Source organism: Canis lupus, chromosome 26 (assembly GCF_003254725.2).
Source record: "Canis lupus dingo isolate Sandy chromosome 26, ASM325472v2, whole genome shotgun sequence".
Classification (NCBI taxonomy): domain Eukaryota; kingdom Metazoa; phylum Chordata; class Mammalia; order Carnivora; family Canidae; genus Canis; species Canis lupus.
In genome coordinates this window covers 29,035,143-29,054,631 of record NC_064268.1, presented here as the reverse complement: position 1 = coordinate 29,054,631, position 19,489 = coordinate 29,035,143, and the positions used below count along the sequence as shown (strand labels likewise).

At 43.9% G+C, this 19,489-nt stretch overlaps 1 protein-coding gene across 3 annotated transcripts in view; it reads right to left on the bottom strand.

The window, feature by feature from the left end:
* LOC112676983 (protein HIRA) overlaps positions 1-19,489 on the bottom strand; it is an 89,435-nt gene that overhangs the window by 66,181 nt on the left and 3,765 nt on the right. For 2 of the 3 annotated variants that reach the window (XM_025474860.3, XM_025474858.3), the window contains exons 2-4: positions 3,732-3,794; positions 1,756-1,866; positions 444-534 (exon numbers count right to left, since the gene is read on the bottom strand). In XM_025474860.3, coding sequence (XP_025330645.1) covers positions 444-534; positions 1,756-1,866; positions 3,732-3,794 — 265 coding nt within the window. The other variant, XM_025474859.3, reaches the window with a different exon arrangement.

Sequence of the window (19,489 nt, the reverse complement as noted above, 5' to 3'; positions counted from 1 at the left end):
CACTTTCAAGGGGGCTCCTTAGAGACCTAGGGTGTGGCTGACAGAGAATGAACGGCAAAGAGGGTGGGCTCCAGATCCCCTCCCCCAGATTCCATCAGAGCACTTTGACTTTGACTTTTACCTATGTTGTATGTTGGGAAATTTTATTTGAAAAGCAAAACAAACAAAGCTACCAATGTCAGCAAAGGAAACGATTAGCATTCCTCTTCAGGTGGAAACCCTGCAGCCCCGTGAGGGGACGACTGAGCAGGTCTCCAGGCAGGTGGGTGGCCTCCCAAAGCCTTAGTCAGGCCCTAGCTGCTCCTGGACTGTGTGTGCTTCCTGCTACTCAGGAAGTTGGAGCTCTAGGGACTTCAGTGTCAGAGTAGGGAAAGGTGACTATGATTAAGACCAGCAAAGAAGCTTCTAAAAATAAAATGTGAAGAAAGGAAAATGATGCTTACGTAGCCCGCTTCCACACCATAATCAGTTTGTCATCTCCCCCAGAAGCTAAATACATCCCACTGTTTGACCACCGCACACAGTTCACACATGCTGGGAAGAAAAAAAAATAGGGTGATGAAAATCCAATAGTCACGCCCATTTGTTTTATGCAGAGTCTGGCAAGATGCAAAGGGTTTATAAAACCTATTCTCTCTCAACTATTCAAGGCATCCACTATGGGTGAGTCCCAGAAGAACAATCCAGATCAAATACTATCCTACTTATGCTGTAATAACAAATGACCAGGACAGAGTTTGGAGGGGGAAAGTCTATATAACCTGAGAAGTGTTAGTGCTGGATGAAACAATCAATACAAGGAAGTGAATTTCCATGAAAACTGATAACTAAATCTCATTATTTCAAAAGGGTTACCTCATGATGAGATGTGTTTCTGAGCAGGGAGAATTTTTGAAATGAGGGCATGAACTAAAAAGGCTGAGATGCCTTTTCCAAAACTTTCAGGGGAACAAGCCTGCTAGAGCATAAAACCCTGACTTCATCCCATCTAACACTTTTAAATTTGGATTTTCCAAACTTGTCAGCACTTCAGGTTGTCTGGTTCTGCACTTATAAATTAAAACCAGCAGAAATGCCTCCTAGGCCCCCAAATGGGTTAGAGCCTCTGGGAGCACTCGCAGCTCAGCCTTTGGGAACCCTGCAATACAAGGGATATATCCAAGTTGTAGGACTTGTGTTCTAGGTTGGAGGGCACGGAGGCATATTGGGAGAGCAAAACACACAGAGGTAAGGGAGGGGACATAACTGTTAATGGAGCATCTCAGGGGAGGCAGCTAGGTTGGAAACCAGAGCCAGATACAGTCACCCTGATGCTCAGAGGCAGGAAAATAAGGCGCTAAACATAGGAAAGGAAACCACAACACTGTCCAACCATCAAAAGATCCTGGCAGAGGGCCTCAGAGTGACACAGTGGCAATCTGAGACATTTTGGTGAATTGTCTTTAATACACCCTTCCCCAGAACCCTACTGCTTCCAGGTTGCTGGCCCCAAAGCCCCATGGAATCAGGCAGTAACGACTCATGAGCAGGAAATCACCAGAGGTACCTGCAGACTGTCCAAAGATGGTTCTGTGGGCGGGCCGAGTCTTCTGCCGAATAACTCACCCAGGTGTGCAGCCAACATCTGTGCCTTCAGACAGCAGGCCGAGGGGAGTTACCGCCGCACGGGGCCTTATCTTTCTAATTACAAACACATGTGCTAACCTTGGGCACTCTGCCAACACGCAAAGCCTGCAAAGGGCCACTCTGTAATACCTAAGTGATTGTCCATCTGGCAAAGCATCTTGGGAATATTTTCATCCTTCTCGTCATCCTCCTGGAGGACTGGAGACATATTCCAGATCACAACCTTCCCAGAATCCTGTCCTGGAACGAAGGAGCAGAAATAATTCAATGTTCAAGAAGTAGAAATCTGATACTAACTCTGAGACATAGTCCTCATTTAGCTTTCACAAACTATAAGGGACTGGATTGGAGAAGAATAAATTTGCATTACTCACGTAAGTTATAGAAAAGAAATGAAGAAAAGTGCTAATAGGGATCAAAAAGCATATGGATTTAGTAGTAGGGGGAAGCCAACCTGACTTTGAAAAGAACTTTGGACTAGAAATCAGGAGAGGGGACTGAGCTCTAGTCTGTCTCTAATACAGATCCCTTAGGAGCCCCTCTATAGAAGCTCCTCATCCCTGCCCAGACCCTCACTCCTCATCCGTAAGCTAAAGAGCTAGAAAAGCTGATGGATGTCCCAGGATCCTTTCAGGTATGTACATGGGAACCCTAGCAACCAAGGGGAACAGCACATCCCTCCCAGTACTTTGATCCCTTTCTAGGTGCTGCCTGGAGTCCATGGCTGCTTCCAGAGCTGACTGGATGCTTTGAGACCTAAGTCTGAATTAAATTGCCCTGAACATAGGAAAAAAAGGCTGATTACCTATCTGCCCTCTGCTGTCACCTACAGATGGGAGATCAACCAAAGGAAGGCATTTAGGGTTCCCGGGATCATAAGGCAATGTACTACTCTGCTAAAAAATTTATCTATGCATTTGACAATGATTCTTCTTCTTCTTCTTTTTTTTTTTTTTTCTTTTGGCCATGATTTTTCTTTCTAAGCTTTCAATTTACTGGTAACTAATGAAAGTCTGGCCCCTTATTTAACTCTTACAGAGAAGCAAAAACCAATAAATGTCTACAAATGGGCATGTCAGAATTACCATAAGGCATACCTAAAGCTGCCTATTGGCCAGTATGTAAAAATGTTTCCTACACAGCTCTTCCTGACCTTACTATACTGAGAAGGGTGGGAAGGTATGCCTCTTCTTATGGATGAGGGAAAAACTCTGTCCCCCAACTTAGTCCAATGCTCGTAGGTAACATCAGGGGGTACCTTCTAGTGCAGTCCACAATGTCCAGAAGGAGATCAAGGCCTCCCTGAATACCCTTGCAGCAGGAAGTCCATAGACAACGCACCCTGTAGCACCTGGCTTGAGTACCTGGAACTCACAGAGGTGCTCTGCAGGTGCTGTCCAGGGAGGCACTGGCCAGAGAAAGACACTGCTCTAAGCCAAAGCTGCTGGGGCTAGGATCTGTGGGAATGCTACCTTGTGCTACCATATATACATCTTGGTGTCTTGGCTTGAAAAATGACTGTCTTTCCAAGCAGGGCTGTTATTGTGACACTGCAACACTGGATGAAGTACACTGTGGACCATATATTTTCAAATGGCATGGGCACTTTTACTTGCCCACAGTGTACTTGTTCTCTATCTTAGTCGAACTCCTCTGAGGCCAAAAGATGAGCCTAGTAACTATATGATCACTTCCATATTTACTTTAACCACTTCTTCCCCTTTTTCAGATGAGAAAGTGCTGCCAGAACGAAGATAAGGACCCAATCTTAGCCTCTGGAGCTGGGAATCTATCCATGGAACCACCCATCATTCTCCATGTTCAATACGCTGCAGCTTGGGGATGCAAACTGATTTTAACATTAACCCAATGAACAGGAATTAGAAAGATACACCTATTACCAAAATATTTATACAGAGCAAGCACATTAGAGCCAAAAAAGGATTTTGATTTAACCTGTTCAGATAATAGATTATAATAATACATTTTAAATGGAGTCATATGCATATTGAAAAACGTTAAGTATTCTATCTTCAGCTCAGTGGGCAACCAGGAGAATCAGAGCAAGGTGTCAGGACTGTGAGTGCTCCCTCTTGTGAACGTACCTTGTCCTCCAGTTGCGAACTTGGTCCCGTCAGGGTGAATATCAACCGAAAAAATTGGCTTGCCTGGAAACAAAGGAAAAAAAAACACACACACAACATCTACCTTGGCTTGTATTCACTGGAGAACAGCAAAAGAGTTAAAAATTTTGAAATAGAGGTTATTTAAGTAATATCTCTCATCACTGCTCCTAGGAAAAAATAATAGGCTGCCCATAAATTACCTTAAAACTGCAGTGATCTAAAAGTTTCAGTTAAAGTATGAGCTGCTGGAAGACTCTCCAAGTGACATTAAACAGCTGAGTCTAAAAGGGAGACAAGGCATTCTGTCACTAAAACAACTGAGTCCATAGATCGCCTGAGCATTTGCACAGAGGTTCAGCAGATAGTAGGTGGCCACATAGTGGGGACGTGCTTTGTAAAGGTTATGAGGTATTTATGCAGTATCTCTGAGTCACAGGGTTTACCACCTCTCCAGCCATCTCTCCATCCCATGGACCTGCACTTATTAGCTGGCAGCTTGGACACAAGCACCCTGGCCTTTCTGCCTCACTGTCTGACAGCTGGGTAGGACCAACAGCTGACTGTGATCACAGGTATCACCTCCCTCATGCTTCTGTTTGCAAAAATTCTCCTGTGTATTTGTGCTGCATCAAAGTCCATAGAGAATCAGCCTTCTTGGCATCTCTGATGGTTGAACTTCCTCCACAGGATGTACCCTGTTCAACTGGATGTTCAGTCCCTCTAGGGGGAAGGACTATAGTTTTTAGCTCCTTGGAGTCTCCATAGGGTGCAGAGCCCATAAAGCTGTATGGCTAGCTTGGTGGATCAGACTGGCAAAGGCGTCATGACAGCTTGAAAATCCAGCAGGCTAGAAGTATTCCTGAGACCTGGGCCCTATGGTGTTTGTCAGCTCCCTGGTATGCTTCCATGCTAAGAGTGGCAGGTCAATTGTTGTCAAGTTCATCACCATAGCCTCAGCTTCTAGCATAGGCCCAGTGAGTGGTGGCTCAGTAACATTCATTCAGTGACAATCAGAAGCATGACAATAGACTGAACATCAGCAATCACTATTATAAACAAGGTGCCGTTGCCAAGGAGTCTCTTGGTTGAGGCTGCTCTGTCTCCTTACCCAAGAGGAGTTGGCATGGACACCAGAAAGAAGGTTACTAGCACTAGAATCACATGATGGCAAGTACAGGCAGGGTAGGATGAGGCAGGGGCAGGCAGTGGCTGAAAGTCCTCCCAGGGCTACTGTCAAAGTGTGGAAAGTCAAATATTGGTACCCAAAAAGGCAATCGCCAGCATGAGCCCCAAACAATAGATGGCTCACCTTACCTTTTTCCACAGAGCCACACCCCTAACAGGCAAACTGAGCCTGAGCTTCCACAAGACAAGGGGAAATGTGCTCTCCTTCTTGTCATTACATGGTAGTGGGGAAACAGCTGTGTAAGGCCACCAGTAAGCAGATGTGCCAAATGCCAAGGGCCTTATTTTGTCTCAGAGAACAAGCAGAAATCCTAGGAAAGTTGGAAATCACATCACATATTATTTCATCTCTACTACTTACTGAAACCCAATACAACAAGGGCTGCTACAGCAGGCCCCAGTCATCCTGGCAGCTCCAGCTTTGTCCCTGAGACCCTCAGTCACCTCCCAGCCCATACCTAAGAGCCAGGGCTCTATAATAACAGGTCGAGTTCAACCCAGTAGCTGATTGCCTTCCTGGAGTACATGCAGTATACTCAAAGCTTCCCCAGATGTGCAGACCCTAATTAGCCCCATCTTCATCTTTAAGAAAAGAATCTAGACAACTATATACAGTGGGTAAAAGAGTGGTAGGTACTGGGGGAACACAAGTAAGGACTGGAAATGTTCAAATTGGTGCTCTGGTGCCTATGCACTCAGACCTACACTGGCATGCCACATTCTTCCTAGGTCAGGTAGCTGCCACATGTTTTAAGCCTGAGAGCCTGACACACTGCTGCTGAGCATGTGCCACATTTTCCCAGAGGCTGGGAAACAGGACTTGAGGGAAGCAGTAGCAAGAAGGTGGCTTTCTTGACCACTTGGGCCATGACAAGTGCCTGACAGGGAAGCCTCAAGAAACAAGTAAGGACAATTAGGGCTCTGTGCCCAGGCTAGAGCTATGCACACCATGGCATCTAGTGCTGAGCCTGAAGTTCAGTGTCCTGCCAGACAACAGAGGAAGGGGACTAATTAGCACCACTAAGAGCCTTGTGAAATTCAGAAGAACAGACATCTCCAAGTATGGTGAGGACAGTGGCAGGAAGCCTCAACCCCATCAGTGCTGCCATCTCCACTCAGGACCTCCTAGAAAACTGCAGTGGGCCAGTCCTTGTAGATGCCAGCCATGCTACTCCTTCCAGGAGAGACAGAGCCACAGTGGGTATAGCCCAGTGGAGCTCTCCTTCCCAGCCCATGACATGCTCTACTGAGCATCTGATGTACCTCTTCAAGCCCTGCAGGCAGCATGGTCTGGTGTATTCTCTTAAATCTCACACTGTCCCATGAAGCGGATAGTTCTGACATCCTCATTTGACAGAGGGGGGAAAATGAGGCACACAAGTTAGGAAAGTTGCCCAAGGCCACACAGCTGCCTTCTCCAGACCCTGAGCTTTAAGTATGTAATGTGCTGCCCTTCCAGGGGAAGCTAGGAGGGGACATGCCTGGAGATGCTGGGAGGGCTCAGATGATACTGCCTGGAGGGAACTGATTCAAAGCTCATAGGTGAAAGGTGAAGTAGGGAGCGAGAGCCAGAGCTATGCACACATGCGTAACTAGTCCTGATGACCTGGACTTGGTCTTGGACTGCTATACTAAGCATTGATCACCCTCTGGCAAACCAGATTTCTCAGGACTCCTGACCTTGCATGCTTCCCTTCCCTTGAATTTGGGTTAGTTCTGTGATTTGTTTTAACTAACAGAAGTGACTGAAGTGATGCTGCTCCAGTTCTGAGATTAAGCCTAAAGAAGTTCAGCTTTTGCCCTCTGGAAAAAGGCAGTTTCCATGTAATAAGAGCATGTACTCTGAGACCACTGTCCTGAGACCCCCAAGCTGGCCACATAGGAAAGGTCAAAGAACCCAGATGACAGTGAGAACCAGGGCTCTGACACAGGACCCAGGGTGAACTGTTCTGGCCCCAAACTGCTCCAGCCATCCCAGCAGGTACTGTGCAGAACTAAGATGAGCTGCCCTGCTGAGCCTGGCCAGGTTTCACAATCACAAACAAAATAGCTATTGTTTTAAGCCAGCAAGTTTTGGGATAGTTTGTTATACAAGAGATAACTCAAAATGCTAATTCATTCAGTTTTCTGCCTAAGGCAACTGGAGCTGCATATTTGTCATTTTCACCAAAAAAAAAAAAAAAAAAAAAAAGTTCTGACTCAGCATCAGACTTGAGAAGGCCATCAGGGAGGAACATCCACCTGGCCATAGGAGTACTTTTCAGTTCCTTAGGTCTGTGAGATACTGTATTATATGTCCCTTCAAGAAGCACATCAAAATGACTCATGTGCAAGTCAAAGACAAACCTGACTCCCCAAGAGCACACATAGTCAATCCGAGCTGAGCAGAGGGGCTCCGTTGCACAGGTACCCACCACAGCCCAAGTCTTCCCCACCATACCCATTCACAGCATCAATGGGATGTTTTCTCATCCATCCACCTTGGTGGTTGTCTATGAGGCCTGCTATGGGACTAAAGCTACGAAAGGTTCAACCCTACCCTCAGGAAGCTCTCAGTGGCAGGTGTCTGCACAGGTGGAAAGCTACCTAAAACAGCTTGGGCTTCCTACAGAAACCACAACTGAAGTGAGTCCCAAAGGCTGAGGAGGAGTCAGCCAGAAGGGTAGCGAAGGGAATTTCAGGCAGAGGGGACATGGTATGGAATGCAAAATACTCCTGACAAGCTGCCAGAGTACAGGGAGTGAAGAGGCTCAGGAGATGGGTAGGGGCCAGCAAGACCCCACTGAGGAACTCAGACCTTCCTTTATAGCTACCTCTGAAGCAAGGGAATGCCAAGGTCAGATTCACATTTCAGCTCCACACAGCTGTGTAGGGCACGGGCTGTTTTAAAGACTGGAGGAGGCTTCAAGGCTCCAAGGAAGGCAGAAACGAGGGCTGGGAACAGACCTGGATTTAAACAGTGAACATGCTTGGGCAGAATTTTCAGCCCTGCCACTCAACAACTATGTGGCCTTGAGTAAGTTCTTGAATGTCTCCAAACACTAGTTTCCTAATCTGAACAGTGTGGAAGAGACAGGTACCCTTACAAACATCTTCTGAGAGAGATTAAGATGCCATGCCACATTGCTTCAAAGATGCACACATGTTACATATGAACACTTCTGAGATCACGATGTGCTTTGGTGAAAGGTGTGACTGGGGTAATGGGCACCACGTTTCCTTTTGTAGAAATGTGCCACAGTCAAAGAAATATGGTAGTGCACCTACACAAAGCCATCAGCATGATGCTGACTTCCTACCTCCTTCCAGCACTAGACTCTTCAGTCCAAGGAATACAGTGGTTCACATTCCCTCAGCAGGAACGGACCTCCTTTTTTTTTTTTTTTTTTTTTTTTTAAATTTACGATAGGCACACAGTGAGAGAGAGAGAGAGAGAGAGAGAGAGAGAGAGAGAGGCAGAGACATAGGCAGAGGGAGAAGCAGGCTCCATGCACCGGGATCCCGACGTGGGATTCGATCCCGGGTCTCCAGGATCGCGCCCTGGGCCAAAGGCAGGCGTTAAACCGCTGCGCCACCCAGGGATCCCCCCCCCTTTTTTTTAAAGGGCTCTTTGAGGTAGAGCTGAGGGAAAGGATCTATGGCTTGACTAGTTACAAAACTTTTCCTGTGGAACAGCACAATATTAAAGATGAATTCCCGGGATCCCTGGGTGGTGCAGCGGTTTGGCGCCTGCCTTTGGCCCAGGGCGCGATCCTGGAGACCCGGGATCGAATCCCACATCAGGCTCCCAGTGCATGGAGCCTGCTTCTCCCTCTGCCTGTGTCTCTGCCTCTCTCTCTCTCACTGTGTGCCTATCATAAAAAAAAAAAAAAAAAAAATTTATAAAGATGAATTCCCAACTACTTCCTGCATTCCATCTTTCTTTGTACAAAAACAGAGACAAAAGAGAAATTAATCCAGTACCTGGGCCCTAGAGCTGCCAGGCAATCTCACATCCTCTGAATGACAGTGGCCAGCATGTTCTCCCTGTACACCCACCAAAGCCCGTTCTCCTTGGGGCTCTGCTTCCACGTCACCCTTCCTGGACACCTTGCACCCCTCCTCAGACAACAGATAGTACCCTGCTGTCACTCTCTCCACAGAGCTATGACAGCCACTGTTCCCTGTCTGGGAGCTGCCAATCTGACGACTGCAGCATGAGTGTTCTCCTTCTGGCAGGAATAGCGTGTAAGGTACAGAAGCTGAATTCTGACATGTGTGGCCAGAGAGAATCCTCCTCCTTCACATGAGGGGAAAAGACCCAAGGAAGGAGGCCAAAATGTAGAACTTAAGAATAGCTGGCCCTCTTGGTGGCCTTCAGATCTGTGGTTTGGACTCCTGTCTTTGGGCCTTTACAATCTGACAGCTCACCAGACAGATCCAACTGCAACACCTGTGAGCACGTCCTGCTGGAATGGAAGCTTGGGGGAAGTTGAGGCCCTTTGCCTACTGCACATTGTTCCTAGAAACACTTCTGTACAGCCAATTAATACCTGGTTTTAACAAATTTTGGCAAATTTGTAACTAAAAATGAAACATGGGGAAATGTTTGAAACATTAATTAAGCAAAAAAAGTTACAAAACAGCATTAAAATATAAGGTGGGTGCAAAAGACATGATCTTGTATGTAGAAAACCTTGAAGATTCCACAGAATAAAAAAATTTAATAAAGTTGAATGACATAAAATCAACAAACATTAGTTTCATTTCTATACATCAACAGTGAAAAATCCTAAGAAACTAAGAAAACAATTCCATTTCAAATAGAATAAAAAAATTTTTAGAAATAATAAACTTAACCAAGAGGGCCAAAGACTTGAACACTGAAGACTAGAAAACAGGACAGAAAGAATTAAAGACACAAATAAATGGAAAAATATCCTGTGTTCACAAACTGAAAGACTTAATACTGTTAAGAGGTCAACAATACCCAAAGTTCTACAGATTTAATGCAATGCCTATCAAAACTGCAATGATAGAGGCATTGGCTGGCTCAGTCAGTACCAAGTGTGCGAATCTTCATCTCAGGTTGTGAGTTCCGGCTGCTTGTTGGGGAATAGAGTTCACTCAAAAAAACAAAACAAAACAAAACAAAAAAGCAATGACATTTTTTGCAGAAATAGAAAAAACAATCCTATTATTCTTATGGAGTCTCATGGGACCCCGGATAGACAAAAGAATCTTGGAAAAGAACAAAGTTGGAGTCTTACACTTCCTGGTCTCAAAAGTGACTACAAAGCTACAGTAATCAAAACAGTGTTTTATTGGCATGAAAAAAGACCTATATACCAGCATAGCAGAATAGAGAGCATAGAAATAAACCCTTGCATATGTGGTCAAGTGATTTTCAACAAGGGACCAGTCCATGAGAAAAGCACAGTTTTGTTAACAAATGATGCCAGGAAAAATGAACACTCACATGCAAAAGAATGAAGCTAGATCCTTATACATATACAGAATTTAACTCAAAATGGATCAATGATCCAAATGTAAAACCCAACACTATAAAACTCAAAAAAAAAAAAAAACATGAAAGAAAGTTCAACACCACTGGATTTGGCAATGATTCTTAGATATAACACCAAAGACACAGGCATTTAAAGAAAAAAGAAAAGACAAATTGGACTTCTTGAAAATTAAAAACTTTTGCCCACCAAAGGGCACTATCAACAGAATAAAAAAGCAACCCACAAAACAGGAGAAAATATTTGTTTTTTTTTTATTTTTTTAAGATTTTATTTATTTATTCATGAGAAACAGAGAGAGAGGCAGAGACACAGGCAGAGGGAGAAGCAGGCTCCATACAGGGAGCCTGATGTGGGGCTCCATCCCAGGTCTCCAGGATCACGCTCTGGGCTAAAGGCAACACTAAACTGCTGAGCCACCCCGGCTGCCCCAGGAGAAAATATTTGTAAACCACATATTTGATGAGGGATTAATGTCTAGAAATACAGAGAACTCCTAAAACTCAATGACAGAAAGCAGAAAAAAACATTCAAAAATGGGTAAAGGACTTGAACAGACATTTTTCCAAAGAAGACAGACAGATGGCCAACAAACATAAAAAAGATGCTCAACATCATTAGCTACCACAAAAATGCAAATCAAAACCAGAATGAGATTACCTCCTCACATCTATTAGGTGAACTACTATTGAAAAAGAGAGAAGGAAAGAATAACAAGTGCTAGTAGGGATGTGGAGAAATTGGAATCCTGTGCATTGCTGGTAGGAATGTAAAATGGTATAGCCACTATCAAGGCAGTATGGACATTCCTTAAAAAATTAAAAATAGAATTACTCATGATCCAGCAATTCCACCTCTGGATATATATCCAAAAGAACTGAAAGCAGGATCTGGAAGAGATATTGTACACCCAGGTTCACAGCAGCATTAGTCACAATAGCCATGAAGTAGAAGCAATATAAGAATTCATTGACAGATGCATGGATAAGCAAACTGTGGTGTATACATATAACAGAGTATCATTTAGCCTTACAGAGGAAAAGGATTCTGATGCAGTCTACAACATGGATGAATCCTGAAAACGTTATAATTAACATAGGCTAGTCACAAATAATACATGATGTAATTTATATGAGGTCTCTAGAGTAGTCAAATTTATAGACAGAAAGTAGAGTGGTGGTTGCCAGGGCCTGGAAGTAGGGAGAATGGGAAGTTTCAGTTTGCAAGATGAAGAAGTTCTGGAGATTGGTTTTACAACAGTGTGAACATACAAAACACTACTGAATTATACACCTGAAAGGTGGTTAAGATGATAAATTTTGTTAAGTATATTTTGCCACAACTTGAAAAAAATGCTAACCCAAACCAAACCAAACCAAACCAATCTATCTATATACCTATATAACTCTATCCACACACCTACCTACCTATCTGTAAGGTATGGGGCATGAGAGGGTTATAAAAGGTATTCATTACAACTCCTCAATGCCTTGACTATAGTGGTGGATACATGAACCTACACAGGTGAAACACTATAGAGAACTAAACAACCAGGGGTGCCTGGGTGCCTCTTCAGTCAATAAAGCCACTGACTCTTGATTTCAGCTTAGGTTCTGATCTCAGGTCCCAGGATTGAGCCCTGTGTCGGGCTCCATGCTCAGCACAAAGTAGGCTTGTCCCTCTGCCTCTGCTCCTCCTCGGCTCTCTCTCTCTCTCTCTCTCAAATAAACAAATAAAATTACTGAAAAAAAAAAAGAAAAAGAAAAAAGAAAAAAGAAAGAAAAGGAAAAAAAAAAAAAAAAAAAAGAACTAAACTCCTACCCAAACACAAATGAGTACAAATACAAGTGGAGAAGTCTGAGTAAGACAGATGGATTGTGTCAATATCAATGTCAATGTGATATTACACTGTTTTAAAAATGTTACCAGTGGGAGAAACTGAGAAAAGAGTACAAAGAATCTCTTAGTATTGTTTCATTCCACTGTGTGGTCATCTACAACTATCTCAATAATAAGTACACACATATCTATGGTCTGTTTTTAAATATGCCTGTGTGGGGCAGCCCAGGTGGCTCAGCAGTTTAGTGCTGCCTTCGGCCCAGGGAGTGATCCTGGAGACCCGGGATCCAGTCCCATGTCAGGCTTCCTGCATGGAGCCTGCTTCTCCCTCTGCCTGTGTCTCTGCCTCTCTCTCTCTCTGTGTCTCTCATGAATAAATAAATAAAATCTAATATATATATATATACACACACACACACACACACAAGTATATATGTCTGTGTGTAGTAATATAAAATAAAGGTAAATATCAAAACATCAGTGGCTGTCAGCAAAACAGACTCCTAATGCAGGTAATAATGTATATTTACATCTACAACCAGCCATCTCTCGAGAGACGTGTGCACCTAAACACTCTAATGTGCAGCTCGTTCCTCTATCCAGCTGTCTACAGACATTTCATCTTTAACTTCTCCACAACGGAACTCCCAATCTTCCACCCAAACCTGCTCTACCCATCATCTTCCCATCAGCAAAGACCATGCCTGGGACAGGGGAAACCAACAGGCCCAGCACAACACGCCACCCCCCCATGACTTTTCTGGCCTCATCTTCTGACTCCGCCCCCAATCATTGGCCTCATGCCCTGGCCTCCCCTCTGTTCCTAGACTGCGCAGGAGTGCTTCCACAGAGTGCCCTGCACTGCTTCCTTCCTAGACACACACATTCTTTTCTCATCATTTTTTAGTCTTTGCTCAAATGCCACCCTCTCACTGAGATCTGCCCTAAGCACTCTACCTGAAAGTACTACTTCCTCAACTTGGCACAACCAATCCCAATTCTCATCTACTTTTTTTCTTAGCAATTTCTTACATATTGTATAATTTCCTTTACTTCATGTTTGTCCACCCCAACCACCAGAATGTAAACTCTGGGAGCTCAGTAATTTTTGTCTGTTTTAGTCACAGAGTCACCATGGTACCTAGAGCTGTGGCTAGGCACACACTATGTACTTGCTAAGTACTTGTTAATTGCTGGAGAAAGTCTGCACCAGAGGCCCCAAATTCAAAAACACCTTCAGGGTCGCTAGCATCCCAATCTTTGAAAGGCAGGGTCTTCATCTCCTGAACTGAGGACTCAGATGTCACTAAGCACCTGCAAATGGGAGGCATGGCCTTCCTTGGCTGGTTCACAAAGCCATCTGTTGCTGTTATCTCTATTGCTTTCAACCACAAAACTTCTCCAGTCTCAAGTAAGCACTACCACGATGACATCTCATAGGTATCAGGTAGCTGAAAGATTCAAAACATAGCACAGGAAGGAAGCTGTAGCAATCATGCAACCGTTTGTGTGTGTGTGTGTGTGTGTGTGTGTGTGTATGTGTGTGTGTAGCAATCATGCAACTGTTTTAGTGTGTCTGTGTGTTTTGCCACAAAGTGAAGTAAAAGAAAGTTACAGACATACCATTTATAAACCTTAATCACTTCTCCTGCAACATTTGCCAATGCATAATCAAGGAAGTTTTGCTAACAGTCACTACCTGTTTCTTCATACTTTTTTCTCCTTTACTTTTGCAGAACAGAGATATTCCTTAAAAGTTACCTGCAAAATAGATTTCTCTAAACATAATCATCTCTTCTATACAGTTTCCATTAGAAAATTAAGAGCAGGGACACCTGGGTGACTCAGCGGTTGGGCGTCTGCCTTCGGCTCGGCGTGATCCCAGGATCCAGGACTGAATCCCGCATCGGGATCCCTGCATGGAGCCTGCTTCTACCTCTGCCTGTGTCTCTCTGCCTCTCTCTCTCTCTGTGTCTCTCATGAATAAATAAATAAATGTTTAAAAAAAAAGTAAGAGCAATTAAAACATTTCTATGGGGGCTGGAAATCTATTAACTGGTTTACAATTAAGAAAGTAACACTACGGCTAATAATACTGTATCCCACACTTGAAAGTTGAGGAAAGTAAATCTTCAAAGTTTTCATCTCAGGACTCCTGTGGGCTCTGTGGTTGGGCGCCTGCCTTTGGCTCAGGTCGTGATCCCCGGATCCAGGATCGAGTCCCGCATCGGGCTCCCTGCGAGGAGCCTGCTTCTCCCTCTGCCTATGTCTCTGCCTTTCCTCTCAATCTGTGTCTCTCATGAATAAATAAATAAATCTTAAAAAAAAAAAAAAAAGTTTTCATCTCAAGAAAAAAATTCTGTATCTATGTATGGTGATGGATGTTAACTACACTTACTGTGGTGATCATTTTGTGATACACAAATACAGGATCATTATGTTAACATTAATGCTATATGTTAATTATACCTCAATTTAAAAAAAAAGGAAAAAAATAAACCTGCAGGATTTTTTAAGTAGAAAATGCACAGCAACATTTTAGCTATTCCAGTTATACCTGCAATGCAAGATCTGAAGGGGGGTATACAATAAAAACACTGAACTTGTCATGGTATCAGGGATTTGGCTAAGATCTTAAAGAATCTAGATACTTTTACATCGTGGTATGTACACTAAATAAAATGTGTTTTTTTAAAAGCACCAAGTTACTCAGTTATTTCTTTCCAAATGGTCTCAAGGACCATATAAAAAGTTTTAGCATTTTCTAGTTTTTCCTAAATTGAACAAGTTATTACTGTGATAATAAGAATTCTAAGTGCCCGATCACAAAATGCTTCATTATCCAGATCCACTCATACACCATAAGACATATCCTAGTATAATTATATGACAATTGTCTCTAGCCAAAAATGTAGGTGTTTGTCCTATTCCTTAACAATATCTCTAGAATAGAGCTCCAGTGTTTTCAAAAGGGAGAAGATGAAGAAGCCATTTATCAAACAGGACACTGGGAGAGGGAGGCCCCACGTAGTGGCATCATTTGGCTTACCTTGTCTAATTGAATCCCGGCTCTTCCTTTCCATCTGCTCTATTCTCTTACTGATCTCACTGGACGACAATGCTGCCCTTTGCCCAGGAGCCACCCCATTTCACATCCCACATTTTACCTTGGTGACTCTACCTTCACAGTACGTTTATAACTTTCTAGAGGTGCAAACATTCCATATCTTGAGTTGGGAATGAGTTAGAGAGTGTATTTGTTTGCCAAAATTCATCAAATCGTATACAAACTGTCTATACATTTCACTATGTGAACTATACTTACATATTTATATAATTTGTGTACCTAATTTTATATAATTAAAAATATATAAAATATGCAAAAATAATATACATACACTAATACAGAATCCAGCCATTTCTCATCAGCACAGTTACCTCCATCACCCTGGTCCAAACCACAGTCATCTCTTGCCTGGATCATTGCAACTGCCTCTTTTTTTTTTTTTTTTTGGCTGAATAAAAACATTTTTATTTCTTTTTTTTAATAAATTTATTTTTTATTGGTGTTCAATTTACCAACATACAGAATAACACCCAGTGCTCATCCCGTCAAGTGCCCCCTCAGTGCCGGTCACCCATTCACCCCCACCCCCCGCCCTCCTCCCCTTCCACCACCCCTAGTTGCAACTGCCTCTTAAATGGGTTTCCCGGCTCTCTTTTTGCTCCCACACCCATTTTAGTCCCAGTGCAGAAGTCAGAAGGATCTGTAATAGTCAAGTCAGGCCACATTATTCCTCTGCTCACATGGCACTGGGAACTGAAGTCTAACAGACACCAGGTCCCAGTCAATCCCCAGCTCTCTCCAGCCTCAACTCTTAGTGCTCTTGCCCATTTGCTGCTCCACTCTCACTCCAAATCAGAGACATCCATGCTATTCCTCAAACCCACCAGGCACGTTCTGCGTGTTCTCTCTGGCGGGAATCCTCCTCCTTCAGATAGCTTCCTTCCTCACCTCCACGAGGCCTGGCATGGATGCTGTGGTACTAGGCTAGGGCCCTTCCCTCCAGGAATGAAGCACCTGCCCCCAGCTGCAGGAGTGTTGGCAGCCTATGAAAACTCCCAGGGGAGGTCTTCTCCATAGGGGACCCACCCTAATGGAAGAACTGCTTTGAGCAAGGTCAGGTCTCCTCCCTAGGACAGCCTGGGCCCAATGACTGTGGATGTGGCTATAGAAAGCCCTGGCCCTTCACCCAATTCAGGACACTCACAAGGACTAGCTGCAGAGCCTCCAAAAGGGTCGGGCTGCAGCTTGTGTTGCACTTTTGCACTACAGCTCAACTTCTTCCTGTCCAGTCCTGATTCCAGCACTCTTCAATAGTTTTCCTATACACAAGCCTCTCTCAGAGTCTGCTTCCTGTGAAGTCTGCTCAAGTTACCTTCACACTCAGGCTTTCCCTACTTAAAATTCTCTCACCCTCCACCCCTACCACAGCACTCCTTATCTGTCTCTCCCCACACCTAACGCATCTAATGCTCTCTGCAACTGGTCTTGTTTATGATGTCTGCTGTTGCTCTCTCTAGTGAGCTCCCCTTCTTCATCAGCCTGTCCACTTAGACAAGATGCCTCCAGCAAATAGCCCTCCCAGTCTCACTGTCTAGAATGCATGCATCATCACATGCTGTTCCCCAAAAGATCCTACTATGCTGCTTGGTTCACTGCTACATTTCCAGCACTTAGCCCTGGCACACAATCTGTACTCATTATTCATTGAACGGTGAATTCACTGAGTGTCTCTCTGTGCAGGACCTTCTGATGGGACAATGCAGCAGACCTGGAGTCAGTTCCTATGAAGGTCTATTCCTGGCCCTCAAATGAAGCTCACTGCCTCTTCTGGCTGTCCCTCATTACAGGGCAACTTCCCTATGACTTGGTCTGTCCTAGGTTGGTTAATGCATCAAAGCAGGTATTGCTTTCAAAAGCAATGAGTTTTGACCTAAATGGATTTTCTTTTTGCCAGAGGTGTTCTAAACCTCTTGCTGTTTGTTTCATCTATTCTTTTCCCTAAAATGCTCTCAACCCTCCCCGGGCCTCTGCTTCTGACACTTCCACAGCAGCAGTGCCTTTCCTACCACCACAAACCACCTCCCATCAAGGCTCAGCCCTAGGTACACTGACAAACCAGGCCCTTGTCCCTAGAGCTATCATGGCTCACTTTTGTGTAACTCTGGTTTCTACCTGCCCTGTATTCTAGAATGTGGTCTATCTGTCCTTCTCTCCCACCTACAACACAGCCTTCCATACAAGCCTTATTTACCTCTGATCACCACAGGCCTTCTCTCCAGAAGGGTTCAAAGTTTTGTTCATTAATAAGCAGAAGATCCACATGTGTGTTATCTAGGGTAAAATGCCACCCATTTTCTTCTGAATCTTCATGAGGAATTTTGGTCATTTAAGAAAAAAAAAAAACATGGGCAGTCCCGGTGGCCCAGGGGTTTTGGCACCGTCTTCAACTCGGGGTGTGATCCTGGAGAGCCGGGATCGAGTCCCGTGTCAGGTTCCTGGCATGGAGCCTGCTTCTTCCTCTGCCTGTGTCTCTGCCTCTCTCTCTCTCTCTCTCTCTCTCTCTCTGTATCATGAATAAATAAATAAATCTTCAAAAAAAATCAATCTACTGTCTTCAGGCATGACTCAGTGAGAGAGAGAGCATGAGAGAGCTCAGATTTTCTGAGCCTTCACAGGTAGCAGATGAGGCTGGTATTATTGGCTTCATTTAACAAATCAGGAAATGAGATAAAAAGAACCTTCTGTAACACATATTTGGTGAGGGAGCAGGGCACAGATAGACTCAAGACTACCTGACTCCAAAATAAAAAGCAAAATTCTTGTCCTCAAGAAGCTTATAATCTATCTGGTACCATGAGACGAATACACGAAAAGGCAAACAATGATAAAGGCAAACAATGATAAATGTTCTTGTCTAAAGCAGGATTTCTCAACCTCGGCACCGCTGACATTTTAGGCCAGCTTTATTGTGGGGGAATGTCCTATATGCTGTAGTGTTTAGCAGCAGACCTGCCCTCTATCTGCCAGTAGCACACCCCTTCAGTTGTGAAAATAAAACATTTTTCCAGATATTGGCCTGTTTAAGAACCCCTGATGTAGACAAACTGCAAAGCTTATCTTAATGACCACTGCAATCATAAAATATCACCATTAGGATCCCCCCCAGCCTGTTCTCAGAGATAGGTCTGCAGTACCCCTCTAGCAGCTGTGCAGGCCCTTTCCACACCCACTGCTGACTTCATTATTGTACCACACTGCCTGCATTGCCCCTTCAAGCTTATTTATTTTCATCAGTATGTGTCTCAGAAAGATGTCTTGAAATCCTTTCTAGAAAGACACAGAGTAGGGGGGAAAATAATCCAATTACAGGGCAGGAGGAAAAACACACACCATAAAGCAATGTGATTAACTGACAAATTATCCCAGTGTTGAAAATTTGCCAAATGCTTTTTTACAACAATGCCATCAAAGTGTGAGCCAGAGGCCAAGGGAGGACAAGAGTTCTTTCAGTTTGGTCCTTCTGGTTAGAATGGGCTTCCCTGATAAGCTGAGCACAGACACTGTCTGACCTGGAGTGAAAAATTCCAGAAACTCTTAGGAGAAAAGGCCCAGGGATGGGAAGAACCATGAATCTAAATGAAAAAAAATTTTTTTAAAGATCTTATTTATTCATGAGAGACACAGAGAGAGACAGAGAGAGGTAGAGACATAGGCAGAGGGAGAAGCAGGCTCCATTCAGGGAGCCTGATGTGGGACTTAATCCAAGTCTCCAGGATCATGCCTTTGGGCTGAAGGCGGCACTAAACCGCTGAGCCACCCAGGCTGACTTCAATGAAATTTTCTAAATTAATTTTTTCTACAACCAAAATTCATTCACTTTCTGACTTAACTTAGAAATGCACTTTATTTTGGCCAAGCCTAAAATAAAAATAAGTATATAAGGAATACTATATCCAAGAACACAGAGTAAAACAGGCATATGTGTTAACAGTGGCTAGCACACATAACTTCCATATAAGTGATAAATATCATTAGCTCTTATTGTGTATCTTAATTTTTTTTAAAGACTTTATTTATTCATGAGAGACACAGAGAGAGAGGCAGAGACACAGGCAGAGAGAGAAGCAGGCTCCATGCAGGGA